This window comes from Tenebrio molitor, chromosome 5 (assembly GCF_963966145.1).
Source record: "Tenebrio molitor chromosome 5, icTenMoli1.1, whole genome shotgun sequence".
Taxonomy (NCBI): domain Eukaryota; kingdom Metazoa; phylum Arthropoda; class Insecta; order Coleoptera; family Tenebrionidae; genus Tenebrio; species Tenebrio molitor.
In genome coordinates, this window is record NC_091050.1 from 11,359,169 (window position 1) to 11,385,850 (window position 26,682).

Genomic DNA, 26,682 nt, shown 5'->3' on the forward strand with positions numbered 1-26,682 from the left:
ATTACTCAGGTGTTAAGTGTTGTTGTGTACTGGAGATTAGTACGGCGACATTAATACCGTGGATTATAGAGTTGTTGGTGAGTTCGACGCGTCCGATGGCTTCCGAAATGAACCAGGTAAGGGATAATGCAATAAAACGGCATTTTGCAATGCGAAGTGGTCGTTTACGTCGGCGTAAATAACATTAAATAAAATAAACTTTATGATGCGAGTGTAGGACTGACTTGACTGGTGGACGTTAAGCTAGCAGAAGTTGTAAAGTAGATGGGATGATAAGTTTAATATTGCAACGTGCTGCGAGAAGCAAGCATTCTCTGTTTTATGCACTGCGATATCATTTTTATCTACTACCGATACATAAAGTGAAAATTTACAATTACAACATTCATTTGGATGTCGTAATCGCATATTTATCGCACTAGTGCGGTAAAGTGCAAGGTAAACTGGTGAATTTTCGTGTTTCGCTGGTATCACGGTTGCAATTGCCGCAATCTCAATGTCAGAGGAAATACTTTCACGGTCTGTATTACTCAATTTTGGAGTAATGGTATAAATAAAAAATGTCACCAGTACATATATTATTTTGGTTTGTGTAATAGGAATCTATTTTTCTCGCATAGTAACTACATAATTATAATATTAGCCCTACGTACTTGGTAAATAATTTTTCCATCTTGAAACGTAACATCCCAATTGTGAAAGTGTATCTGAAATACGTGTGTTAATTTATGAATTTTTTCTCTATAACATTTTGCAAAGTTCTGAAAAGTTTTCCAAGATTTTTTGCCCCTCAATTGTTACCAAACGAGTCGTTTTGTGTGATTAACTAGTCTCTAATTTTTTGTAACCATAAGAATTTTAATTTTGATTATTTATTTTTTTCTATAACAACGTAACTTTTTTGATAAGACTCCGTTTCTGTCACAACAGAAAATTTGCCATAGGTGGGTATACATTTTGATGGCGAATTCATTCCAAATTTTAAATCTCTGCTCTGCTAAGTGTTAAAATTAACACACACATTTTACATACACCCTGTAATTCAAACAGTAAAAATTCTAAAATTTATTGCTGAAATAGCTGTCCTTGATGGAAGCAAAAGAAGAACTTGGCTCTAATGCCTGTCATATCAATTTGAAAAAGGTTAAATAGATAATCGAGAAGCATGCAAAGTGCATTGAAAAGCCACGAGCTTTCCCACGGCGTGAAACACATTTCAGTTCTCGTCATCGGAGAATCTACTTCAGCTTCTTGTACGACCCATTTATATCTTATTTAACTTATTATTGTAATGGAAAGTTTTGGCAAAATTTCTGGATGAGACAAGCTATTATAAAAATATAATACACTTTGTAACAGAAATTAAAATTTTTCTAATTCACATTTTTTGTACTGGAACGAAATAGGCTAATTTTATTCGAAAATGGTTTCTCATTTTATTAACGCTATTTCTTGTTTACATAAGAATTTGTTTCGATATATTTTTCACTCGTTGCAATTCATTTTTAAAATACATATTTATCTACTTTGCGTTACAAATGGGCTCATTATTAATTATATCGAAAACAGTTTAATAATGAATCGTATTATTAAACTGTTTTTGGTAACTTTTAGTTTTGTTATATTGGCAACATCAGGCGTTTCACGTCAGGCGCCAAGGAAAAATGTGAAGTTACGAAATAAATTTAGTAAATATAACCTTATATTTTTGTGAAAAATGTCTATTACCAACCCACGCAAAAGTCCCTAGTTTAATATAAAAACTTGAGGAGCCGAAATTTCAAGAATTAGTAGTAAAGCAAAGTAGATAAAATAGTATATTATATTCGTTTAATAACACGTATTATCACACATTAAAGCACTCATGCGATAATACAGCGTCTTATTACTCTCGTATAATAATACACTATTTTTAAACTGTTCCAATCTGAACCGTATAGGTAGGTCAATTTCAATCAAATATATTGTGTGTTTCTTTACCGCCCACCTTAATATTCCTGTTACTTTTTTTAAATAATTACACCTGCCACCGTAACAAGCCAATTTTCTTGAACAAATCTTATCCGCAAATAATTTCCTATTAAGGCTTAAAGTTATTGAGTCGAGTTCTCTTCATACACTTGTTAAGTCTTGTCCTTCACTGAACAACACAACAAAACAAAAATTAAAAACCAACTGAGGTCTGCAAATAAACACCTGAAATTATTGCAAGCTCCAAACGGAACATTATTTACATTTTTACGTCGTTTACGGCTTGAGGAATTTGATGGTCAATTTAAATGATTTTTGCGATACTGAAAATATTAATTCACGTTGATCTTAACTGCATGATCTCGTCGTATTTCATTCCTGAAATACCAACATGGACCGATTTACGATTGTGCGCAGGAATAACACTAAATAATGCGTCGACATTTTTTTTCCACGATTTTTGCAGCATTTGAGACGATCCTGTGCAGTTAGACAAATTGGCGAATTACGCTCACCTTCCTTGTCCATTTCGCAATGTTGTCAATAAAAAAATTCCATCATAAATGATGCCCATTACGACGATAAAAAATTGAGTTGTTAGCGTTTCCTACTGAAAAAATTCGATTATTCCACTCTTCAACTTCTAATTGTTGAAGGTTAGTTCAATTATGTTGTAATACGTCCATCCGCGAATTTTTCTCAGAAAAAAATAGAAGTGTTCGTGTGGGCAGTATAGAGGCGGTCGTCTGGCTCCTGCCACCACGCGACCTTGCAGACATTTTGCTCCTGCTGACTGTAACTAACATTTAATCATCGCCGATGCTAAGTAAAAATCTCGCGAATTCCACTCATCATCTACAGAAAAATATCAAGGCCGGATGATTTATCCTGCCCGGGCTGTATAAATCAAAAAACCAATAAATCCAAAAATTCGAATAAAAGCGATGTCAATCGCTTAATTAGACGGTAAATTTTCGGCCGCCTCAATGAAATTAGGCAAAGGTTAGAGGAAGAAAAGCCCCCGGACCTCACGGACCAATGGTAACCCCTCATAAATCCTCCACTCTCCCACTCACCGCCGCTCGCAGGTTAGTGACGGTTCAAAACCGAAATGTCTCTTCCTGCATTGCATAACACTTTGTTGTAGCGGTTTTTTGCGCGTACCTGGACCCCCCTCGTCGGTGATCGATGACGATCCGAATCTATTTATAATGGCGCAGCGGTAAGGTCGCCAGTACCGAACTGTGCCAACGGACAGGATCCGGTTAGTACCCTAGGTCCGGGTGCGTCGGCTCCCGATTTCGGCGGCGACGCTCCGGGACAACGATGCCGTCATCGCCGTGCCGGTCCTTCAGATCCGGCATCGCGCAAAAAACCAAACGCTTATTAAAACGACATAAACATTCCAACGATCATTGAAGCACGCCACAACGATCACCTCCACGCTGGGGTCATAAATAACGATTTGCATCCATTAGGCCGCGGTTGACACGTCTAATAACACAGGAAGCGAAGCGAAACCTTGAAGCGCGCAACCTGACCCGAAGATGCACCCACCGAGAACCGTCGAAACTGGGGCGATTCGGAAACGTCAACGCTAGGTTGGGCAACCGTGGCATTGGCGCGGCAATTGCGACAGTGATCTGGTGACACCTGACAAAGGACTCGGTCCTGAACAAGATAAAGGTGTTAGGTAATGGAGGAAACGGCTTGTTTCGGGATAAGACAAGTACCACTTGTCCCAAGGCTGTCGCGAATTCGTCTTGTTCCTGTCGATCTAGATTTACGTCAATGGTGACGAATCGAGGGTCGCTCCCAAACCAGAGCTGAGTCAGTTGGAGACAAAGCGGAATCCCCCCATCTGGGAGCGTCGCAGCTTCTCTGCCAATGTCCCGGATTTTAAACGGCAAGACAAGTTCGTTTCATAATCGCCAGTCAATTTGCGCGGCCGTCCGTCAATAAATCACCACCTGGCACGTGTAATAACGAGTTACATATCAGAAATTACCAGATGATTACAAAACCGTCGATTCTTTAGACCAGCCGTGACCTATGCCAAGAATGTAAGCAGGAAGGCTGTTTCGCACATAATATGACACGAATTTCGCGATCAAACGATTGAATTATGGATTTGTATTATTTTTGCGAAATTAAACCAGGACCGCACCTAAACCCGCGAACAATGCACCACACGAATTCTTAGCAGACTCTTGAGCACCTTGAATTTTTTTCGAATCGGGTTATTGCGCGTTTGGAAAAAAAGCGCTCCGCAAGTGCTGCTCTTAAAATAAAACCATTGTTGGGCGGTTTTATCACCAGGAAGCGCAACGACGATTACGTCGTTTCAATGAGACGTAACAAGCGCCCTTGTCCTCTCGCCGAAAATTTTGTCTTGTTACGCGAATACCGACCAGCTCTTAATTTAATTAACACACAAGGACGAACTTGTACCGACCCGATTAATTAGAATAAGTCGATTGCCAATATCGCGAATTCGTCATTTCTTGCAGAGCCAATTTGGGAACAATGAAAGAAAGCAGCGTGTAAATACCGGTGTCTTACGGCGTTTGAATAATGCATATTGATAGCCGACCTCTTGGAAATCACTTGAACATTGTGTATTTAAATTACAAATTTGTTTCATTGAAAAAAAATGTCAATGGGACACTTGTATTATTTATCGCACGCAAGTGGCCTCAGCCACTCTACACAATGAAAATGTGCGTATTTACGGAAAAATTCGTCGTATCCTTTCACCGTTGAGATCGTCAAGACCTGACCGAAATTAAAGTACCTTGAATGACAGCGAGATGGAAAAACACCTCGTTTCCGAGCCTTGGGAAAACTGACCGAAAACAATTTCAAAAATAAGATCGTGGACAATCGAAACGTGAATCGAGTGTTACGTGAGAAACTCGTTGGAGGATAATTTTTCAGGAAAAACGTGTTTAAATAATGGATGCAAATTGTGGTGCGTTTACTGCACCCACACAGGTTTATCGGACGGAACAATTAATATGGCGGTGGCTGTAAAAAATGGCACGTGTAAACCAACATGAAAGGTGGAATTATTACATAAAGGATTGTGAATAGGAGAAGTTCAGCAAACATTTCATAAAGCACGCGTTTATTTGCATAAAAAATATTCATTGTGTTTGGATGATGGCTTGCATATTCATTTCGTTTTGTTACAAAGTATTACAAGCGTCGTGTTTATTATGCTAATAATTTATTGTTGCCGCTCGCTAAGTTGGTAATTATTTCTTAACGAATCGTGGAGCAGTAGTCTCACGCCAAAAATTGACAAATTGTCTAGACAAGCTCCAGACTTTTATTATCATTCTATTATTTTTATTTTTCTCACCAAATTAATTTAAAAAATGTTTCATTTATTGTCCCTAAAAGTAAAAAGCTTTGGATTACATTTCTCAAGATAACTGCTTAAGATATTAAAACATTTGGAGCAACGATGCTGATACTTGTTTTATTTGCACCTCCGTCATGAGTTCTTTGTCGAAATGCCACGAAGGTGTTCTTTTAATTTTGAAAAACAGCAATCCCTGGGGGCTATATGGGAGAGTTGCTTCGATATTTAGAAATGTGATTACGGATAACAGTCAGTTCTTCTGACGGTCGAAACACCTCGTTCCAATTTTCCTCTACTTTTGTTTGTTAACTTGGCATAATACTCCTGTTGCATCTTACCGCCGCGGCAAAGATCAATTAAAAGGATTCCATAAAAATTCTAAAAATTATCTATGTATTCATCCCAGTCTTCCATGGGATTGCTGCACTCGCCCGCGGCTCGTACTGTAAAACTTCCCATTCATGAAAAAAAGTACTACTTTATGCACTTGTTGCACAAATTATATATATATATATATAAGCGATTATTCGATGCCGAATTTACGCTACTCCTATGGTGGAGTTTTTCGATTCTGTTTTTCCTGCGGTGAATCACTCCGCCTTGTTCTTCTCTCTTGTTATCATTAGATTCTGCCTTGCTCCCTGGCTGCTCGTATGTTTTTTTCCCAGCTCTTCCTATCTTGAATCTTGTTTCTCCAGTCCTCTATTCCTATCCTTCTAATGTCCTCGTGTATCTGGTCTTCCCACCTTATCCTTGGTCTGCCTCTTGGTCTTCCTTCTACTGGTCTCCAATTTAGGGTTTTTCTTAGTATGTGTTGTGTATCCCTCCTTTGTACGTGTCCGAACCACCGTAGCCTTTGTGCTTTCACAAATCCTACAATATCTTCTCCCTCGATTATGTCCCTTATTTCATGATTCATTAGTATCCTGTATTCCCCTTCTTCTGTTCTTCTTGGCCCTGCAATTTTTCTGAGTACCTTTCTTTCAAATATCCCGAGGTTCTCTTCGTCTGTATTAGTGAGTCGCATTGTTTCCGCTGCATAAGTCGCTACAGGTCTAATTGCTGCCTTATAGATTTTTATCTTTGTTGCTCTGCTAATGTGATGGTCCGTTAGGTATCTTTGATATTTCCAGTAAGCCTTGTTCGCTGCTTGTATTCGCTCTTTGATTTCGGCGCTTCGTTCATTTTTTTCGTTCACGTTCACTCCCAGGTATTTAAAATTTTCTACTTTTTTAAACGTGTAACTCCCTAGGTTTGTTTCTTTAATATGGTCTGTCTTTCTTCTCGAGATTATCATGTATTTAGTCTTATCTTGGTTGAGTTGTAGACCTCTTTTTTCTGTTTCTGTAACTAGCTTTTGCAGCGCCGCTCCCAGGCTCTTTTTATCTCTTGTTATAAGTGCTATGTCATCTGCGTAAGCTATTACTTGAGTTGCACTCACCGTAATAGCTCTGTCCAGTCCTGCAGCCTTTATTGCACCGTCGAGTGCGATGTTGAAGAGCGTTGTGGACAGTGCGTCTCCTTGCCTGACTCCTCTTTCTATGTTTATTTCGTTTGTTACACCCTCTGTTGTAGATATTCTTGCTTTTGAGTTGTCCATCGTCATTTTCGTTAGTTTGATTAGTTTCTCCGGTATTTTCATTTGTTGCACAAATTACTATTTATTAACAAATAACCTTAAAGACAATTGTGAGTCAGTTCACAATGTTAAAAAGATCTTATATCCGACGGTTTAAAAAAGTAGAAATGGGCAATAAGTATATTCAAATACTTCGAATACCAATCAATTCTCAACTTTCCGGATCTCATCACAGGTAAGGTCAATCGAGGGAATCCGAATATCTCGAACTTAACACCTTCAATATAGAACATAGACATGTGACAAAATTCTATGTAATAGCAATTAAAAACATAAATAAATTTCACGAAAAAAAAGATTATTTTCTTGTTATAGGTACACATATGTATACAGTAGTTCAGTAGGCGAGAAAAACATAAGATATTAATTTATTAACATGATGAAACCTTCAGAACCAATAGTTTCAATTTTTGTTGCCTCTGTTCAGCAGAACTGGTTGGCAATAACGAGTGAATCAGCCAATTTTCTGAACGCTGTATTTCGAGAAACGTGCGTCTTTTGACAAATCGAGCAAAACCAGCTCATCCAATGTCGACCCTACCGTCACGAAACCCGAAAACACGCCTTCGAAGGTGATTTTTGACGAACTTCTCACCACATCAAGATCGTATTTCATCATAATTAAATTGAAAGCGACATTTTACCCGTATTAAATTACGACAAGCTTCTGTTCTGCGATACAGGAATTACGTTAATGTCTCGGTCGTGCACTATTCCACTTTTTGGCGGGACACAATTATCTATAATTACATAAATCTCGCTCGACTGAACTAGTTCTGGCGCCGACCAATTTATGTGGACACGATGCAGTTCATTATTATAATTCTCCACTCGTTAGCATTTCAAAACGAACGATTATGTCTTGGATTAATTAGCATTTCGCTTGTCGCGCGCAAAATTATTGGCGCTGTCGATTTGGGCGCTTCACCGGTCGTCGAAGTCTCCCGTCGATATTTCTAGCAGTGATGCTTAATTACCTGATTTATTAGCATCGACAATGGTGCAACTAAGAAAATGGAATTCCGCACATTTTTCCGTCGATTAGTCGCTGACTATTTTTATCTGTGCGTGGTACGACCGGATGAAAAATTATTTATCGGACGGGCCACAAGGGCAAGGTGAGAATTTTGATCGAGTCGAGTTGAACGAATATCAAAACTGGAAATGAATGGATCGATCGAAGGACGAATTATCACTTATTAAGTGGCTAATTAAGCACGGAGCGTTCTCATCGGAGGAAATGTCAGCGGATTGGAACATCTGCTCGGTTTCGCCTCACGAGGTGCTTCGCTTTTCTCGACTGCAGAAAATTAATTACCGCGGAAAATTTATAACAGTGGATTTGTTGTAAGCAAGAGATGCACGTCGCCGCTCTGCAGCCTTCGGAACGTAAAAATTCGATCGTTTCGCAAGATTTTTAGTTTATCTGAGACTTATTTAGATATTCCTTGTAAAATACGACTCTATCCTTGAGGAGGATTTGATTTATAAATCGATTCGTAATAAAGATACTTTAATTGGTTTGTGAGTTATTAGCATGTTTGACCGCCTTTGCATCTCCTCTAATAGGCCACGGGATTTTTTCCTGTAGGTGCCAGATTCCGCTACCACAACCGACGACATTCTACTTCCTAAAAAAGCGTTCCTAATCGCATTAAAACCATTTTGCACAACTCCGCAAGACCCTTGACTCCGTTTCCCAATAAATCTAACAATCGGCAATAAATCGACACGGTTTTGAGAGTTGGCCAACATACGTGTCCACATTATTGGTTTGTCATCGCCGTAAGGTAAAAATCCAAATATTTATCGACATCGAGAGTGTCGTGCAATGTCTTCGTCTAGGACTAAAAGAAGTGGATGATTTATATCGGTGTGGCCCATTATGACGCGTTCGGTGCAATTATTTATCGTGCGATCGACCGTCCGAAGGCTGAACGTGTAGTTTGCTCGGTCGATTTGTATAAATTCAATTGACCACAACATCAATTTCAACTGGTTGTTTTACTTTTTTTTCACGGCTCTGTCCGAGTAATTAATGTGGAAGTAAATCAGATTCGGTTTGCGTCATCAAAGAGATACCGAGTTAATTAAATTTGCGGTGAGTGGAAGTGCATGCGTAAAACCATTAACGGCTTCTTCCTCAAAGCGTTCGTTCTTTGTGTTTGATCGACGGTGAATTCCAGTTGAGGTCTCTGTCGGTGTTCGAGAAGGAAATTGAATTGTTTACGAGGGCGCGTCACGAGATCGGTAATTCGAGAAGTGTGGGTTTAAGGAATTGAGAATTTATGATTCAGTAAGGACAAAATATACTGAAAAGGAAGACCAAACATGTTTACGTCAAATTAAAAAAAAAAAAAAACAAACGATCAGTACTAAATACATATTGGAAAATATTCTTTTTACAGTTTTGTCCAACCTTTTCCATCATTCGCAAGATAACGTAGACTAGTTTTTGATGTTCTGCTCTGATAAAACTGACTAAAAATCTTTTGCAAATTATGTATGTTGTAGAACAAAATATGTATCTACATAAATTCCTCCAAAATGATGTTTTAGACATTTTTCCCAAGATATTTTTCTGGATATTTTGAATTTTGCTTTCTTCTTTGTTAATTTCTTGAAACCACTTTTCCTGAATGTAAGCCAAAGAAGCCACACTTCTTGGCCAAGTCACGTTAAGAAAAATTCTTGGTCTTGGTCTTCCTCACGCACCTTTATTTTGACATAAACCGTAGGTTTGTAGAAGTTTTTGAGAAACAATTTCCACCTTTTTTGATTGTTTCTTCACAGTGAGCACATTATCAAAGCGATTAATTATTTCTTGTCTTATTTTATTTTCACATAAGATATTAAAGTTATAAAACATTCGGGTAAATAATATGTACATAGTATATTATTCAACGAGCGGATAACGTGAGGATGATTTTGTGTCACGAGTCGAAGGCGCCGAGTGGCGTAATTCATCCGAGCAAGTAATAGGCATTATCCGCGAGTAGAACACTATACTTTTTCTACGACTATGAAGAGAAATTGATTGAAAATTTGCGATTGGACCTCATAAACTAGTTGCTATGATATTTGCAGTGAGTTTTAAAATTATTATTCAATGGGCCCTGCATGATGAAACCCTGTTATCTAATAAAAAAAAAAAAAACACTTTAATAATTGCAGTATTATACAATAGGAGTAAAAAAAAACATTATTTTCTTTTCTATAGTAGCATACGTACTATACAAAAATGGCGCCAGAATTTTTTTACAGTGTCTTATACGAAAAATTGTAGAATTTCTTAACTATGTTATAGCTACACCCGAGAGATTCACAATACATTTTTATTTAGTACTTATAAAGATGTTTGTGGAACAAAAAACGTTTGGAAATACTGCCCTAAGTTCAGATTTCAAATCGGTTTATTTTTAATTCGCAATAAAATCAACAATGATAGGGTTTTGGTAAAGATTTGAGTCAATACAGACGGTTTAAGCAGTCAAGTGGTAATATGTAATAAGCAATAAGTCATCTTAATTCATTTGTCTTCAACAGGTGTATGTATAGTTGTTGCGCAAGATACCGCAAAACCTCACTTTGTTACAACAGTTTGAGATCATATTAACGTAGTGCCAGTCAATAATCAACTAGTCAAAGCTCAATCCCATAAAACATCACTAATGGAAAACGCTCCATAGATCGTCTTTTTTTCACTCAACCTTGATGAGACATGACAACATTACTGAAGACGAGTTAAAATTCTTATTAAGTATTGTGATGAAACGTTTGTCTTTAATAATTAGTCAACAACTTTCGTAAAACGACTCTTCTAATATGGCGTTAAGAGAAACATTGAATAAGATTCAGTTTTGGTCGTTTTTATCTAATAATAATTATTACAGATTTTAGTAATCCTTAAGTGGCAGCTCTATTGGGTGATTCAAAATGATTGTGGCCAAGTATGGCAACTATGTACGAAAATGTATGTGGCAACTGTGTGGATGAGGTAGAGTTGTCATTTGTATGACATTTCATAAGCGTGCATTTGATTTTTTTGATATCATTGCACATTGATTTGACAGTTTTCTACTCTACCCTACCCACACAGTTGCCACATAAATTTTCGTACATAGTTGCCATACTTGGCCACAATCACTTTGAATCACCCAATACGTCCAATAATACATAAATATTTCTGGTCAATTGTTAAGAAAAAATCATATAAAGTCAGGTTGGCACAAATACCTTTGGTACTTTCTGTTTTACATGGTTGGTAGCTTTGATCTTTGTCCGTAGGAACATTCAAACAATGTTTATATTTGACAGTTGCTGGTATTACGTCTACGTGCTTTAATTAGGTATTGTTGTTTACATGTTCACACGATTTCATTTGACATTTGACAAATTTCTCCCCAAAACACAATTTACACGACTCAATTATTTAATTACTATTTTAAACAATCTAGTAGTGTATAAGTTCCACGCTTAATTTATTCTTTTGTAAAATGTCACGACTTTTGTGCAGCTCTCGACGTGAAAACGTATATGTATTCCCTTTGTTGTAAAGTTAAATAATGTAAGAAATTAATTACACTTAAATTTCAAATTAAAATATTTTTTTAGAAGATGTTAGTTAAACAAAAATGTCGATTTGTGTGTTTGTCAACTAGAACGAGTGACCAATAAAATGGAAAAATTTTTGTTCGATCGTTATCTTGCGGTTGAAAGTGATCAGAGGTAATGCATTCAGATAAAAGAAACTGTCAGTTTTTTTTGCATCTAATAAAGCAATCAAAGCAAGAAAATAAATGTTAATGGTCAATGAAATAATCCATTTACTATACTATACGTAGGTTCTTATATTTCATTCTCTGTGATCGCTTAATTTATCATTTTAATTGGAGGTTTTCGCCGTACTAAACATGTCAGAACCATGGGCGGCGTTAGCCAAAAGGATTTTTTAATACAATTTAGACAGGGCGCACCCACAACAAAGGTCAATTGCCAACACGCGGATTCATTTTTCTTAAAAGTAAAAGCATCCTTTAATGGTAAACTTCCACCTGACTTTTGAGCTGCCCGACGGCTTTTAATTTGAACTCCTACTGGTGGGATTATTTTTGAATAAATTAAAAAATGCATCGCGCAACATAAATTAGTAACATCAAAAACCGTTACAAGTGGAAATAATCAAAAGTTTTAAATAGTCAAAGTTTTACGAGCTAACTGGACTTTTGACTTATGCAATACCCCCAAAACTAAATCTCTGCTTTCTGTCAACCCGACATCCTGGAGCAACAAACGATAATAATTAATGGAGACGAAAAAAGATACCGAAGACCGGTACACAATTTCACGGTTGCGTTGCATTTCCAGTGCATAACGTCAGTCGTAAACGCAGCTCGAGACACTTAATCATCTAATAATTTCAAAGGAAAATTATGCAGCTGCGTAAGTGCAACTTCACACTTCTGCGACAAAAATCGCGCAGAATTTGTGTCTCATGCCGCGTAAGGGAACGGCGTCGAGCTCCAAAAGGAGTGTGCATTCGACATTCACAGTTAGATATAATTTGCACTTTGGTACAAAAAAAACATCATCGCAACTGGCAAGGTACAATTTTGCAATTATTGTCGCCTTCCCGAATCGAATTCCGGTGGGAAAAAATTTGGACAAGGTCAGGTTCTTGATCCCTCCGCCCATCGTAATTTTGGGGCTTCGTGAAGCGAACCCGGACGTTGGACGGGTCAGGCACAATTAGTCGATTGTGACCTGATCGAGAGCACCATCTTTAATTTCTGCGGAGCTTCCAGCCACCACAGATCCTTGTACCTGTCACGATATCAATCAAACATGTGGTCAGCCCATCGCTGGCAAGAACATCTAAATTGATCCTTGTACTCTCACCATCGAACGTTTTAAGGTTGTCAATCTCATTTCGAACGTCGGCACGTCTCGTCCAATGACAACCGGTGCCGGAAGCGGGCTCCTCGAATTTCGTCTCTTCGGGAAAACCTCCACGGATGAGGTGAACGGCCAGCCGACCAAAAACTGTTAAATCACTTCATCCAGTTCTAAAATTAGACAGACGTGACTTAATCGCACGCAAAAACACCGCCGACAACAATGACCAATTTTTTGCCGGCCGGTCAGGTTCACCAGGTGTCACTCGTTCAGTTTCTTCTGTTCCTCTTTTGCAACTCGTCGACCTTACACCTTGCCGCTCCGGCACAATCAAAATACTGTCACAGCTGAGGTCGTCTTGGGAAACTTCTCGGAATTGCGAACGAACGGCGTTTCGAAAACGTAAATCACCTTTGTGCGCGCAAATATCGTTTGGATTTTTTCCGTGGGGAAATCGAAGGTCTGCGTCCAGCAATTGCTAGTAGTGGTTGCCGGGAAGAGAAAATGCACGATGCTAATTGTCAGCGCCAGTCGACATATGCTAATTGGACAACAAACAATACCGGCACATGTTCTTTGTGATGAAATACAATAGCTGAACCTTGATTAGACCGATTAAGCGCCGATGATGCCGCCGCCACCGTTAATTTACGAGAAGAACGAGCGCAATTACCCCACCAGGATGGAGCAACTCCGGGCGGCGCTCTTTCAGCCTGAAGATCCTGTTTTCCTACACAATTAAGTTTGTCCTTTCGACTCGGTTTTTTTTCGTCTGATCTGGTTCAAACCAACACAACCAACGCCTTTCTTCGTACTTGAAAACGACGCGTGTAAGAGGAAACCTCGCTGTTCACCACGTAGGTATCTACCTGCAAATACTTCACTCACACGGACGCATTAGATCTAGATAACGCAAAGAAAAATCCTCAACAACTGCGCTACCGTTTTGATTGATCGAGTGTCGCCAGGACGATTTTACAAACGAAAAGCGGACAAAGATCGCCGCTTTCGTCCGTAATGTATTCACATTTAAATACCATAATCGAGCATGATAGATTGTGTTAAGTAATTTGGCAACAATTTCGAGATCTCCAAGGTCCCGATTATTTTATTTATCGCCTTCCGCATTGTTTCGCGTCTATTTGCAGATGTGAACCATTTGCTGCAAAACATCTGAACCCATCGATGGACAACCGTGACATTGGGTTACGTAACGCACCACGATAATGGCTCGTTGTTTGTGCCAAAACACTATTTGAATACGAGTTACGTCACGTGTTTAAGGTTGTGTTAACACGATTTCCCGCCGAAAATAACATCGCGATTATTTTCGGAATGTGAACGAAATCCATTTGTTTGTTTACACGAGGTGACATTACCGGAGTTCAAAGCTCACAACAATTAACACCTGATCGTTTCCTGCACGAACCCTCAAAAAAATCATCACCGGAAAAAAATCGTTTGAAATGTAATTACCCCATAAAATTAAAATCGATAAAAAACCAGCGGCAATTAAAGAGCTTGTTTATTTTGTACCTCGCCACGACACATTTTTTCATCGTAGCGTTCTTATATGTAAAACAAATTAATTTGTACGGTTCACATGGCACGGGAAGGTCTTCTCCATTGGTGTCATGAACTTTTTTGTAATTAGCTCATTAACATACCGACTGGTTGCATCACAGCTTAAGTGCTTCATTTAATTCGCATGCATAATAGCACCTTTTAGCCGTTTTCCCACAAAACCCCCCGTTTACTGGCTCGAACGTGACCATCGATCCAACATTTTCAGCGCTTCGTGTGTCTTTTTTCGTCGCACCTGTCACATCCTGTTCCACATCCTTAAGTTGGGTGACAAACGCGTGCTTTTCTGCATGCAGCAAAGAGAACGTACGCCCGTGTACACCTAGTTACGTAAGCTCGGTGGCACAATACAATTGCCACAAAGAAACGACGACGATTGCGATCGGAAATCTTGACATATCGAAGACGTCTCGTACGGAAAACAAAAAAAAAAAATACAATATTATCTCGAGTGCGGCGAGCGTGTCCGATTTATCTCCCGACTCCTGTTGACTTCCACTCAAGGGCGGAAACTTTCAAATTAACAATTTATGGCCTCAAAAATGCCGATAACGATCTGGCTCTCGTTCGAATTGATTATTAAAAAAACAATTTTCATGTAAATACGGTGCAACCGTGATCGCCCGTGAGTAAGTACAAAGCGAACACACCTCGCGATATTATTTATTTAACTGTATGCATAGATGGTATTGAATATTCATCGGGTCTCTTCTAAGGCTGCTGGATTTTTAAGTGCTCGTTGCCCCCCGCTATGCGAACTTGAACAAGTGGATAAGAAATCGCACCGGATTATTGTTTACGACCGGAGCAATCCGGAAACTGGGCGCTTACACACACCGACACAATTTTCAAACCTTAATTGTTTACCTACTTATTTCTCTCGTCAAGGCTCGCGAGCTTTTATCATCCCAATCCCGAGCCCAATTACCGAAAATAATTTTACAATCAACCTGTCAATACCACCCTTTCAAATTTATCCTTTGTACTTGACCTTAACGTGCGGTAAGAGCAAAGTTGACTCTACCCGTGGATCTACCATTAAAATATGATCCGAGGCACGATTCCAGCAGTAATCGAAGATAATGACGTCATTAGCAAATTATCCAATTCATCTCGTAAATAATCGCCCCATCATGCCACAATGTTGCAAGACGCTCGAGTCACGAGACTCCACCAGGTGTTTTAATTTTTTACGTAAATTTCGGAAAGCTCTAACTGTAAAATCGAGGTCTCCAGAAAAACCCAGAATTTTAATCAGCAACTTCAAACAAACCGTACGAGTTATTTAATATGCAATAAAATTCAAAACGAATTGATGACAATGTAAAAATCTTGTTTTTTTTATGATGTGTGCGCAACGGTAAATATTTGGACGAGATCAGTTGTTATGATTTACCTTGATGCCAATCAATGCAAATTGGCGCCAACAAAAGAATCAACTTTCGCGGTTCTCACACCTACCGAATGAATCAACTGAATCTATTACCAGAATTTGTCACATTCAAGTTTTCTTGTTTGTTTGTTTTTATAACGTGCAATAAATCGTTGCCAACCGGAGCACGACGCAATAGATGGTGACCCTGCGCATCCACCAAAATTCCAAATACGAAATTTCTCTTTTGCTCAAAACATTTCGTACTTGCGGGACATATTTTGATTCGGTGGCCTCACTTAAACAAGACGTGCTCAATAAAGCTGCACCAACAGATCCATAAACATCGGGATAATATCCGCAGCGGACGGTATAGTCCGTGTTTATTTATTTAAACGGTTTACCATTTCGTCTCTCCTCCGTTGCAGGCTCATTATTTCATTTACTTCAATGTTAGTAAAATCAATTTCACGGCTGCGTTCATTACCATAAGCATAAATACATTAAGCGTCATTATTCCAATTAAGGTGATTTCAAAAATTACCCGTAATGGCGTGCACGCCTTTCGGAACGCTTCAAAAATAGAGGAAAAATATTTGCAGGGATTGGAACACCTGGAACAGAGACTTGATTAAATTAGTGGGTGATTGAGTGCAAAAAAATCGGAAATCCTTTGGTGCCAGTCGCCGACAAAACTGACGAAATGCGACATTATTAATTAACTTTTATCATCCCGTCTCGATCGAGATTCGTCGAGGCCGAGATCTGAATCGCCCCACATCTCCCGATATAGAGCTGATAATTAGCCAAGGCAAATGGTAGTGATTGATTACTGCAAAAATCTCAATTAGATTAATTTGTGTGCGGATACGTGCGCGCACCGCACTGACGAACACAGGAAGGAACGTCGAAACCGACCAAGGACCGTCGATCGCAATCAATCCGATAACGGTGATCGATATCAGTTTGCCCGGGGGTGAATTTTTCCATTTTCTCCATCACGATCGATTTATTACGCTGATGGAGGCAGGGAGCAACGTGACTTGTGCTGGCTTCTCGCAACTTGGCAGATCGTTATAAAAACCGTCATCGATGCAGTACCAAGGACGCTTTCTTGTTGATGTATGGAGAGATAATATTGTAATAACACTTGGGCCGTTCCGCATCAACGAGAGCGAGCCAACCGAGGCGAGAACCGACAAAGGATCACCGTTTATCCTTCTGCTGTCCGCTCCCGATGGTGCTCTCCTCTCTAAATCCTTCTGGGAACTTCTTGTCTGCGAATGAAATCTGGCGACCGTCATCCAAACCGAACTGCAGTAATCTTTGCCGACCAAGGTGGCCGCTCTCGCTCAAAAAAACCACCACGGTTCAAATTATACCAGTTTTCTGCTAATGTACCAGGTTAAAAATTCTTCAAGGCAAATGACTCATGCAACACTAATATTATTAAGTTACCTACCGGGTTTCGTCATTTTTTGCATTTGATACGTCTGCAGTCGACGCTTGTGGAAATGCAACGGTGAAAAAATCCAAAGAGATGATGAAAAAACAGTGACTTGAGAGATTGGAATGGCAGTCGAGCGAGATTTCGTAAGTAATAAATGCATACCTGACTCATTCCAGTCGTTACACCATCGATTTTCATTTTGTAAAGTCGAGCAATAAAGATAAAATTAATAAAATCTGAAAAACTGCATTCGATTGTTAATTCATTTGAGCACGAATGCAATTACCAAGGAAAAAAGATTCCAAAATAGAAATCTTAATTTTTTCATTTAAATAAATGAGAAGCAAAGAAAAGAATCAACATTAAAATAAAGAGAAATAAAGTCTGTTTTTTTTTTATAATCAATTGTCAAAGTGTTGTCAGGTTGGTATGAGCCACTGGTTATTTGATAGTAATTAGGTTGGCAACGTAAAATGTCAACTGTATGTAAGTCATCGATGCGAATTGTGAAGGCGCTTGCGCTAGTGAAGCCGCAATTACATTTAAATAAAAATAAAAAGTTAAATGAGTTTCCGAAAGCAAGGATCTAACACAACGAGAAAAATTGGCTACGATTAGATTACGTGAAGAAACGCAGAGAGAAAAACCGACCATGCTAAATTGCAGTAAAGATGCACACATAATATTCGAGGTATTTTCTTTTATAATTTTATTATATGGGCCAATGGTGTTCGTCACTGCGAGGAACTGATTAGAGAGAACTGGAAATAATTGATGGGAAATCTACCAATTGAGGACATTCTTTCAATAACAATTCAACTTTCCGCAGAATCATATTCGGAAGACGATTGGGGATTAGATTTTAAAGATGAATAGGTAAACTGCTTATATTACCCATTAAATAAATTCCCATTTTCCTGTATATGTTCAGTTGCACTTTTCAGTGTCATTATGGTCTTTATTTATTGTCTTTTGGTATAAAATTTGGTTACACCTGAAACTTTTCTGACATTTGAAAATTACTGACATAACCTCAAACCTGACCGAGGGAGATTTTACGATAGAGATGTTCCGAAATGAAAGGTTTTAGGGTGATATAGCCTGTTCTTTGAGGGAATTTTGACACTGACAATTGATTAAAAAAAAAGGACTTTATCCAACATTCAATAGTAATATCGTGTTTTACTAGTTAGTTTTAATTGAGTAAACTGGGCTATAACTAGTCTGTTGTTTTAACCCACGTTGCCATTTGCACCGTGGGTTATAACATACATAACCCACGTTGCCATTAGCACCGTGGGTTATTAACGTTCATAACCCATCGGGAGCAGAATTTCATCAATAATGTCATTATCTAAAAATTGTGGAATATTGGATAAAACGTTGTATGGCATACGTGGGTTATTAAGTACTACCCACTCGAGGTAATAACCTACTCGGGCAAGCCCTCGTAGGTTACAAATACCTCTCGTGGGTAATATCTTAAATAACCCACTTATACCATAAATAACTATTATGTAATAGAGGCAACAAATAAAAAATGAGAAAGAGCATAAGAGAAGATCATAATTAAAAATTGACAACACAGGAGCAGGATTTGAAAGAAACAGCTGGATACAACAACCGTAACGTAAAGTCTGACAAGACAGCCAACAAAAGAAATGCTGGCGAGTTGCTGTTATCAGATCACCATAAACTAATGCTAATTAAAATTGTAACATTTTTACGGAACAAGTTCCGTACTAGTCGGAACAACACCATTTACGTACCGAGTATTAAGGGTATAAATTAGTTTCTAGATAACCGCAAAGACAGCTCTAAGATTTACGTTTTAAATAATTTGTACGTAGGTTGGCACCGTGCATAAATCTTTGTATTATCGGCTCAAGGCGGTACATATTTCGTTTTATGGAACGGCAAGTTCAATCAGACTGGAGTAATTGTTATATGTATGTATTATTTCAATAAAGAAAATGACACCCGTGAGTTGTAGACAAGTCCAAGAGAGCACTAGATAGAATGCGCCCACTTAAAAATTATCTACGAGTACATTACACACACGCAAAAGTAGAAAGCATCAACGACGGACGAGAAAATACATTCGCGCATAATAAAACAAATCAATTTGCTGGAGCAGAACAAATTTAAAATCGAAATCATCAGCGTCCAGATCGTAGAGGGAATCACTCTGAGTAATCCTCCTTTTTGAATCCAACAATTATCCGTCACTGAATCCTGTTTTATTGCCACAAAACCAAAACAATATTCAATTTCCGAGCATTCAACGCCATTCGAATCGGTGTGCATTTTGTTATGGCAAATGAAACGATTTAAAAATAAACACCCAACCAGGATGTTCCCCAGCTGGTGGATCGCACAGTACAATCTCCGTCTCTGCAAGTCCCACGAGATCAAGACATCATCCAGGACCGCCTCGAAACCAAAAAATCTTTGTCTTGTAGAATGTCGTTCGGAATCTCCATCTGACCTCGACCACACGTGTGAACAAGTTTCAGTTCGAATTTTATCAATCGATTAATAAAAAAAGTCGCACACAATAAAAACCTGCCGACAAGAAACGACATTAATCTCGAATATCGCCGTGTTGGAGTGCATTTAGCGGTCGTGTGGGCGAAATTTATCGGTGCATGGGCGACACGTTTTGGTGGGACTCGATGCAAAATCCTAACCCATATCGCGCCCGACGTCCCTTAGCTTAGACCAATTAAAAAATCAACTTTCACGAACAAAATACCAAATGTAAATCATCACAAAGGCAATTTACGAAGTGAATTCATTTGTCCGACTCGATAACATTGAAAACGAGAAGATTAAATTAAACGAGACCGGTTGGTGCATTTATCTGTGAAGTAGGTACGATCGGAGAATCGATTTGGCTAATGAGACTGGGTAAACACGCCCAAATTATTACGTAACGCATAATTAACCGGTAGTGAAGAATTTCGGTGGAATTCGTCTGGATCGAAGCAACTTTTCCGATTTTTAAACAGTTTATTCGATTCGATAAACTGGAATATAGAGATTACGACGGTACAATAAAATCCGGTGTGGTGCTGAAATGAATCGGGTGACCAGACGACTTGCGCAACCGATGACTGATTACCCTTAAATAATTCCAAGAAAAAATGTATGCATTACAAGGACACGAATTATTGTGAATGTGTAATTAGCAAAAAAAAACAAAAACATTTAACGATCATCCGTGATTAGCTCTCACGGACGCTTCGCAAATGAAACACAAATAAAAGAGTTGTTGTGCAGTTTATTATTAAATTTAATTAGACCCATCAAAGCGATAAGGTATAATGTTTCTTTGTACGAAGAGAACCGACATTGCCGAAAAATATGTGTGTGTCGAATTAAAAACGTGCGCGTCGCAAATTAGTTATTTTTACAACAAATTAGCACTTTATACTTCCGCAACCTTTTAACGTCGACTACTGTTCGCACATTAACTCTCGAGAAATAATTAAAGAACGTCTATTACACTTAGAAATGGACATAACCGGTCGGTTATTACCCAGCTGACTTTCCTAAATTTTCGCTGATTAGCCGAAAACGTCGGGGGCGTACTTTATGTCTTTCCGGAATTGTGCCACTTCCGAAAAAAAATCGCAATTAGAACGAATACAATCTCGGCTTTAAAAGTTGTTTATGCTAATGCCTAAGGACGCGTTGTTCGGTGTCCTGACGGGTGTAAATCACTCGAAAACGATCGAATTGATGGAGGCCGTATTCGCCAAAAACAATTTTCGTCCATAAGCGGACCAAATTTCTATATTAAAAAGTGTCCAATTATCTCCGGCTAGATCCTTATCGACGAAAACTGTTCACCATTCGACGATAGCTCCGCGACGACTGCAGAAAATTCGTACTGGTGCACGGTTTGTCCCAAGATCCGGCCCGGACCCGTACCGGAGCCCCGACGCGGCGTGCCGCACGCCGGTCCGGGCGCGACGGTGGTCCCTACTACGCATATTTAAGAAATCGCTCCGGAGGATGCTGAAACAGTAAGCACGGTTCGCGCCGCAAGTTAAGATTGAGAGTTCTGAGAGTGGTGTGGTTAGTGGATGATATTTGATTTTTCGTTTGTAAACATGGACAACAAAGGTTTCGAAACAGATAACGTAAGTTTTTGCTGGTTTTTTCCCGAATTAAAAAGTCACACAAAAATTCGAATCGTTCCCCTTTCACACGATTCTCCGTGAAAAAACGACAAAACAAGAACGCTAAATTGCAAGAGCTGCCGGTTGGGCACGCGAAGCGACCAGTTTTCAAGCGATAAATCTGTCGGTGCGGCCGTAATTCAATTGAAAAATTTCCGCAACTGATCTTACGCATAATTGAGAGCCGATCGTGAGGAACGTGTCCGATAAATCATCGACTTCTTGGACGAAATTTACAAACGCGCACCACGTCCGAGATGAAGCCATAAACCTTGGTGCTCTGCTCATAATTCATAAAACGACAATACGTTTAATAATTTCACGCATTGACATTGATCCCGTCGAAGGTAATGTGCACAGACACCATTGTACGGCAACCTCCCACATCTTGTAAAAAATTACACGATAAATCATGTCCGATGAACGACACGCGAAAAATCCTCCGCCAACCGACGACCCAATTTTGCAACATGGGAATTACGAAGGATGTGATTAGTGAGCTCGTATTTCGTCCATTACGTGTTGTTACGGTCGAAACGGAAAGTATAATTAGAGAAAATGTACCGCTTCATTACGGTGCCTTCGCCACGGTTAAGGGACTCGCTGAAACGGTGGAAAAAAATCGGTGACGTCGGAACCCTACCCAGAACCTTGACTCCGTTCCTTAATTACATAAAATTACAACCGATAATTAATAAGTAAACATTTCAAGTTGAAACAGAGAAAAAATAATTACAGGTTGAAATTCTACCATTGGCAGCGGCGTGAAAGTTATTTCCTACTAAAAATCGCATTGTCTGGATTGTCCAGGCCACGCTGCCCATTAGCTGGTGGTGCACATCTGAACAGTCGGCGAGAATCGCAATCGCCGCCGTTAACGCAACGATGAACACGGACGATTAAAATAAATAAGAAATTTGTTGTGTAAACACGCATCCTCTTGTTTTCCCATTATTTTAAATAAGGTAAACACTGCGGCATTGACCCGAAAACACGATTAAAATTATAACTTCGCGAAGAATGGAAACTGATCGTCCAAAGTCTGGCTGAGCTCCTAGAATTCAAATCAAAATCGATTTAGAATCAAAAGTAAAATTTTCACTTCCCACCAATTACACTTTGACTCGATGAATCGAGTCGTGCACGAATCCGGAAACGCTCATTAAACCAGTGCACACATTACGTGTAAATATTTCTATTTTACGTAAGCAAATGGGGAAGTGCTTTTGTTTGAAAATACCCGAATCTCATTCGACCCGCACAAACCTACAAATCATTACGAAAACGTTGTACATAACGAAAATACTTGCTCTGATAATTGCCCGAACGAAAAACCAACTCGTGTTATTAATTATTACGATTTTTATTTGCACTCGTGCAGCGTTTATGAAATTTTCTATTAACTTTTGCAAAAAAAAAAGAGAAAGGCTACTTAATCCTCCTGTTAGGACACGTCTCTCGATCCTAATAACATGGACAGACCGGCGAAACCGAAATTTCGAAACGTTTTGATTAGTTCTTTGCAACGTGCAATCTTTCTTTCTCCAGAGGAGCGACAATAGATATGCGAAATGACTAATTGGCCAGTCTGCTCCGTGAACCGTGAACGTCAGACATTCATCTATGTAAATTACTGACCGATAAATTAAAATATCGCATGTAAATTGTTGGCGCAATTAGATTGTGTGGCAAGATGTGCAAACGGCTCTACGTGTGGAGGTTGTCTTTGAAACGTAGTCCTTAATTGATGTTGATTAATAACGCGCTCGTTTATTCAGTATCGTTACATTGCGATTTGCATAAAACTATAAAACACCGTTTAGGCCGTTCAGTCAGCGCGAAACCTTCACTCGAACGAAGGAAATGCGACCGAGTGACGTTGTTTGTTCGCCTGATCGCTCGTCGAACGTCTCTCGATCCGGGCGACTCCGGAGGGACATTCCGGGCCGACCTTGAACGCTTCAATGCTCTTCCGAGTGCCGAACTCACGCCGGATCGAGGCTGCGTGAGCACGCGTCGAAAAGTGAAGAGACGATAAACACATCCTCGTGAATTGAGCGATTATGATGATGGTGATGCAACGCGAAAATCCACCAATGTCGTCACCGTCGGAATCCGCTGCAATGCGAGTCGGATCCGGAATGTGTCAAAACAAATATTAATGATTGTGGACAAGGTCGGGTAAAGTACCGACTCCGCGAAGAAGTAAATAAAAACATCGCCGAATTCCAGGAGAAAGGTTACAGTCATTAACACTCGAGATGGCACCGGCAGGCCGAAAAGTATTCGAACGGGCGCGATTTCCTTGTGCCGGTGCGGATTCCTGGTGGGAATTGACACCTTTCGGCGCGAACATCTTTGAAAAAACCGAAAGGTCGCCGGCTACGTCGCTGGTGAAATATTAGACCAATTTATATGAGTGCTACCATTCAATCTAGAAAAGTAAATTAGCCATGACCGAGATAAAAATATATTAACGCCGGCTATTATACTGCGGCTTGAGAAAAACATTGCCACACTCTTAATTGATCGCTCCTTCGATCGACGGGTGTCAGTTTTCGGGTCATTAAGGAAATTAAACAGGTGATTAGACCAATTTAGAAAATTCAATGCTGCCACGTCGAACAACAAAATGTCGCGGTTTTCGTGTGGGACCGAAACAAAGCCAATTAAAAAGAATTATTGCAAAATGTCATGTAAACACGCTCTATAAAAATGAGCGTCACGTTCGGGAACTCAATGAAAAAAAGAACAACGCACCAGCTCGGACAAGGAAATTGTCCGTTGATTAATAAAAACGAGGCCGAAACCGACATTAGCATAATTAGTGTGGCGGATGGTTCGCCACCGATTTATTCGGCAAAAACCCGTAAATAAGCGTCACCCTCTGGGACCGGCGAGTCAAGTTCAATAGAACCGCTTTGGGTGTGCCCCGTTCGCGAGCACGAGGCCGCGGGGGCTCTTGTTTCGCCCCGGCCGGGCGTGGGTCGTTCTTAAAAAGGCACAAAGAGAACGTCGGCTTGGATTACCGGTAAGTGTTTTTTTGCGTGTGAATGCAATGCGACAGGCCTTGATTCGTTGGTAGCTCACGGCTTGGCAACCGATAAATGCCGCAGATACTGTTTTGACACCTGCTGAAGTAGATACTTCACTGTTGCATAATCGGATGAATTAACACAATCGATCGGCGACCTTCGCCGTCGAACAACAATAAACACCGCTCGGTGGCCTAATCTAATCGGACGGATGTGTTTTCAGATCCCCGCAGAGCTCAACAAGAGTTGGCACATCCCCAGACCCACACTAGCTAGAAGCTCAAAGAGTTCGCAAGGTTCGACGACGAGCAACAACAGCACGCAGGTGAGCGACAGTCGATCCGAGACGCGTGCAGCGACTCACGCTTTATTGGCTTTCAGAGCGCCAGGTCCGGTTCGTTACTTCTGACGGCGGCGAATTTGGCCCAGATTCAAAATGAAGATTCGCCGGACGACACAGCTCTGACCAGGCAACAAAACATACAATATTACCTCCAACAGACCAACAACAACGACCACCTGTCACTGCCAGGAAATGACTTGAAGAAGCCAGATCCGGACGCTGTCTCGGTAGCCAGTTCGATGCATTTTACAGTAGTCAACATGAATACCAGGCCCGTCGTGAGACAGAGAAGTTTCTGTAGGAAACATCAGTTAACTATATTAGTTTTGTCGATGTCCGCATTGTTCTTGTTAGGAATCCTTGCAGCGATATTCTTTTTAGAAAGTAAGACGATCTTTCGCACTTTTTTCAAACAAAAAATACTAATCCATTGTGTTTCAGTGAGAGCAAAAAGACAGCGGTACTAGTTTTAAGACGAAACGAGCATAGACATTCCGCAGAGGCTGAACTCATCACGAATCTCCAAAACGGTACAAAAGAAGAAATATCTCACCTCGATTCCGCCAAGAGAAATCCCGACGGAATGTCAGATTATGCGAAATAGGCATTATTAACTCTTTAGCTAGAACATATTTAAAAATTTTTATTTAAATCCATAATTTTAGTGTAGTAGCAGTAGAATTGTATCAACTGGACCAAAATTGTGGTTGTTTTAAATCATAAGCTATTTTATTTAAGTGTCTTATTTTCATGTTACTGTGATATGTAAAAACAATCATTACCAACATTGTATAGTATTTATAATTAAATTTCAAGCAGGTTCTACCTACTTGGAAACTTGTAAATTGATTTTTAATTAAATTATATAAATAAATCATTTTCTATGAAGCTCAAATTATCTCAGCGCAATTAATCACCTGGTCAAGACCACTCTGTGCAATACTAAAAAATGACTCACCTCAAGATCCTGCAGAGTCTGTGTCCACTTGTACTTGTCTAAATCACAACCATTCCCACTGTTTGGCTTTATTTTCCCTACTTCTGAGGCATCCTCATCCTCTTCTATTTTTTCCACGGCGGGTGCCGGCTCACCGTTCGTCTCCATGGGCGGGCTTTTCTTAGCATCTAGTTCAGCTTGCAACTTCTCAGCTTCGGCGTCTGTCAGTTCAGTGATTTCTGCAGGTTTTACTTTCTCCTCTTCTAATTTTTTGGCCGCCGCTGCCTTTTTGGCAGCCTCGCGTTCGCGTCGCTCCTTTATTTCGCTTTCGTGTTTCTTGCGACTAATTTTTTCGTATTTGCTGAATGTGCCCATGACTAACTGGAGGCACGACATTCTCAGATTTTTAGTGCGAAAATTGCACCGGACTTACCTTCTCCCATGCACCTTCTTCACCGCCAGTGAAGAAGTCTGTTTTGCGGCTTAAAAAACTTACGAAAGTGTCTAACAACTTGAAAATTGTGTCATTATTTTGAGGTTAGAATAAACAAATGTGCGACATACCTGCGATGCTCCTTGTGGGTGGTGTTGAGCTATTGACAGGAACAAAGAATCAAATTGTTCGGTCTGATTATTATCACCACTCATCTTGTTTAGTTATTGCTTTTCTTTATTCTCTAAATAGAAAACCTAGAAAGTGCCAGAGTTTTCTCTATCGACCAAACACAACAAATACCAACCCGAACATAACGAATCAGAAAGTAACTATCGACCGATCCCCTACAATCTCTACATGCGTTGCTCACCGCATGCCACGTCCAATAAACGTTTCTTTTCGATATATTAATAAATGTAATAATTAAATTATTTATTTATGGGTCATCAACAATTAACTCGTAATT

The 26,682-nt window shown here is 39.6% G+C and overlaps 2 protein-coding genes across 3 annotated transcripts in view; one reads left to right on the forward strand and one right to left on the reverse strand.

Moving 5' to 3' along the window:
- LOC138132031 (uncharacterized) lies at window positions 1-25,717 on the forward strand. Of its 2 annotated transcripts, none has more exons than XM_069049359.1 (4): window positions 1-116; window positions 24,724-24,825; window positions 24,882-25,227; window positions 25,285-25,717. In XM_069049359.1, the coding sequence occupies exons 1-4, from the start codon at window positions 96-98 to the stop codon at window positions 25,308-25,310; spliced, it is 495 nt and encodes a 164-aa protein (XP_068905460.1). In that variant the 5' UTR covers window positions 1-95; the 3' UTR covers window positions 25,311-25,717. The 2 variants fall into 2 exon arrangements, with proteins under 2 accessions (XP_068905460.1, XP_068905461.1); XM_069049360.1 differs by lacking the exon at window positions 1-116 and adding an exon at window positions 21,267-21,426.
- nudC (nuclear distribution C, dynein complex regulator) overlaps window positions 1-26,542 on the reverse strand; it is a 36,757-nt gene extending 10,215 nt beyond the window's left edge. Inside the window, exons 1-3 of the mRNA XM_069049356.1 lie at window positions 26,345-26,542; window positions 26,214-26,291; window positions 25,802-26,161 (exon numbers count right to left, since the gene is read on the reverse strand). Of these exons, the coding sequence (XP_068905457.1) occupies window positions 25,802-26,161; window positions 26,214-26,291; window positions 26,345-26,428 (522 nt within the window). The 5' untranslated portion in view covers window positions 26,429-26,542. The remainder of the gene's footprint in view (window positions 1-25,801; window positions 26,162-26,213; window positions 26,292-26,344) is intronic.
- Window positions 26,543-26,682: the final 140 nt, after the last annotated feature.

Bases quoted from the DNA above. Each gene is read 5' to 3' on its own strand.
- LOC138132031 (XM_069049360.1), top strand. From the start codon at position 21,370: ATGATATTTGATTTTTCGTTTGTAAACATGGACAACAAAGGTTTCGAA. The intron at 21,427-24,723 runs GTAAGTTTTTGC...ATGTGTTTTCAG, and splicing joins AAGGTTTCGAAACAGATAAC to ATCCCCGCAGAGCTCAACAA. The intron at 25,228-25,284 runs GTAAGACGATCT...ATTGTGTTTCAG, and splicing joins AGCGATATTCTTTTTAGAAA to TGAGAGCAAAAAGACAGCGG.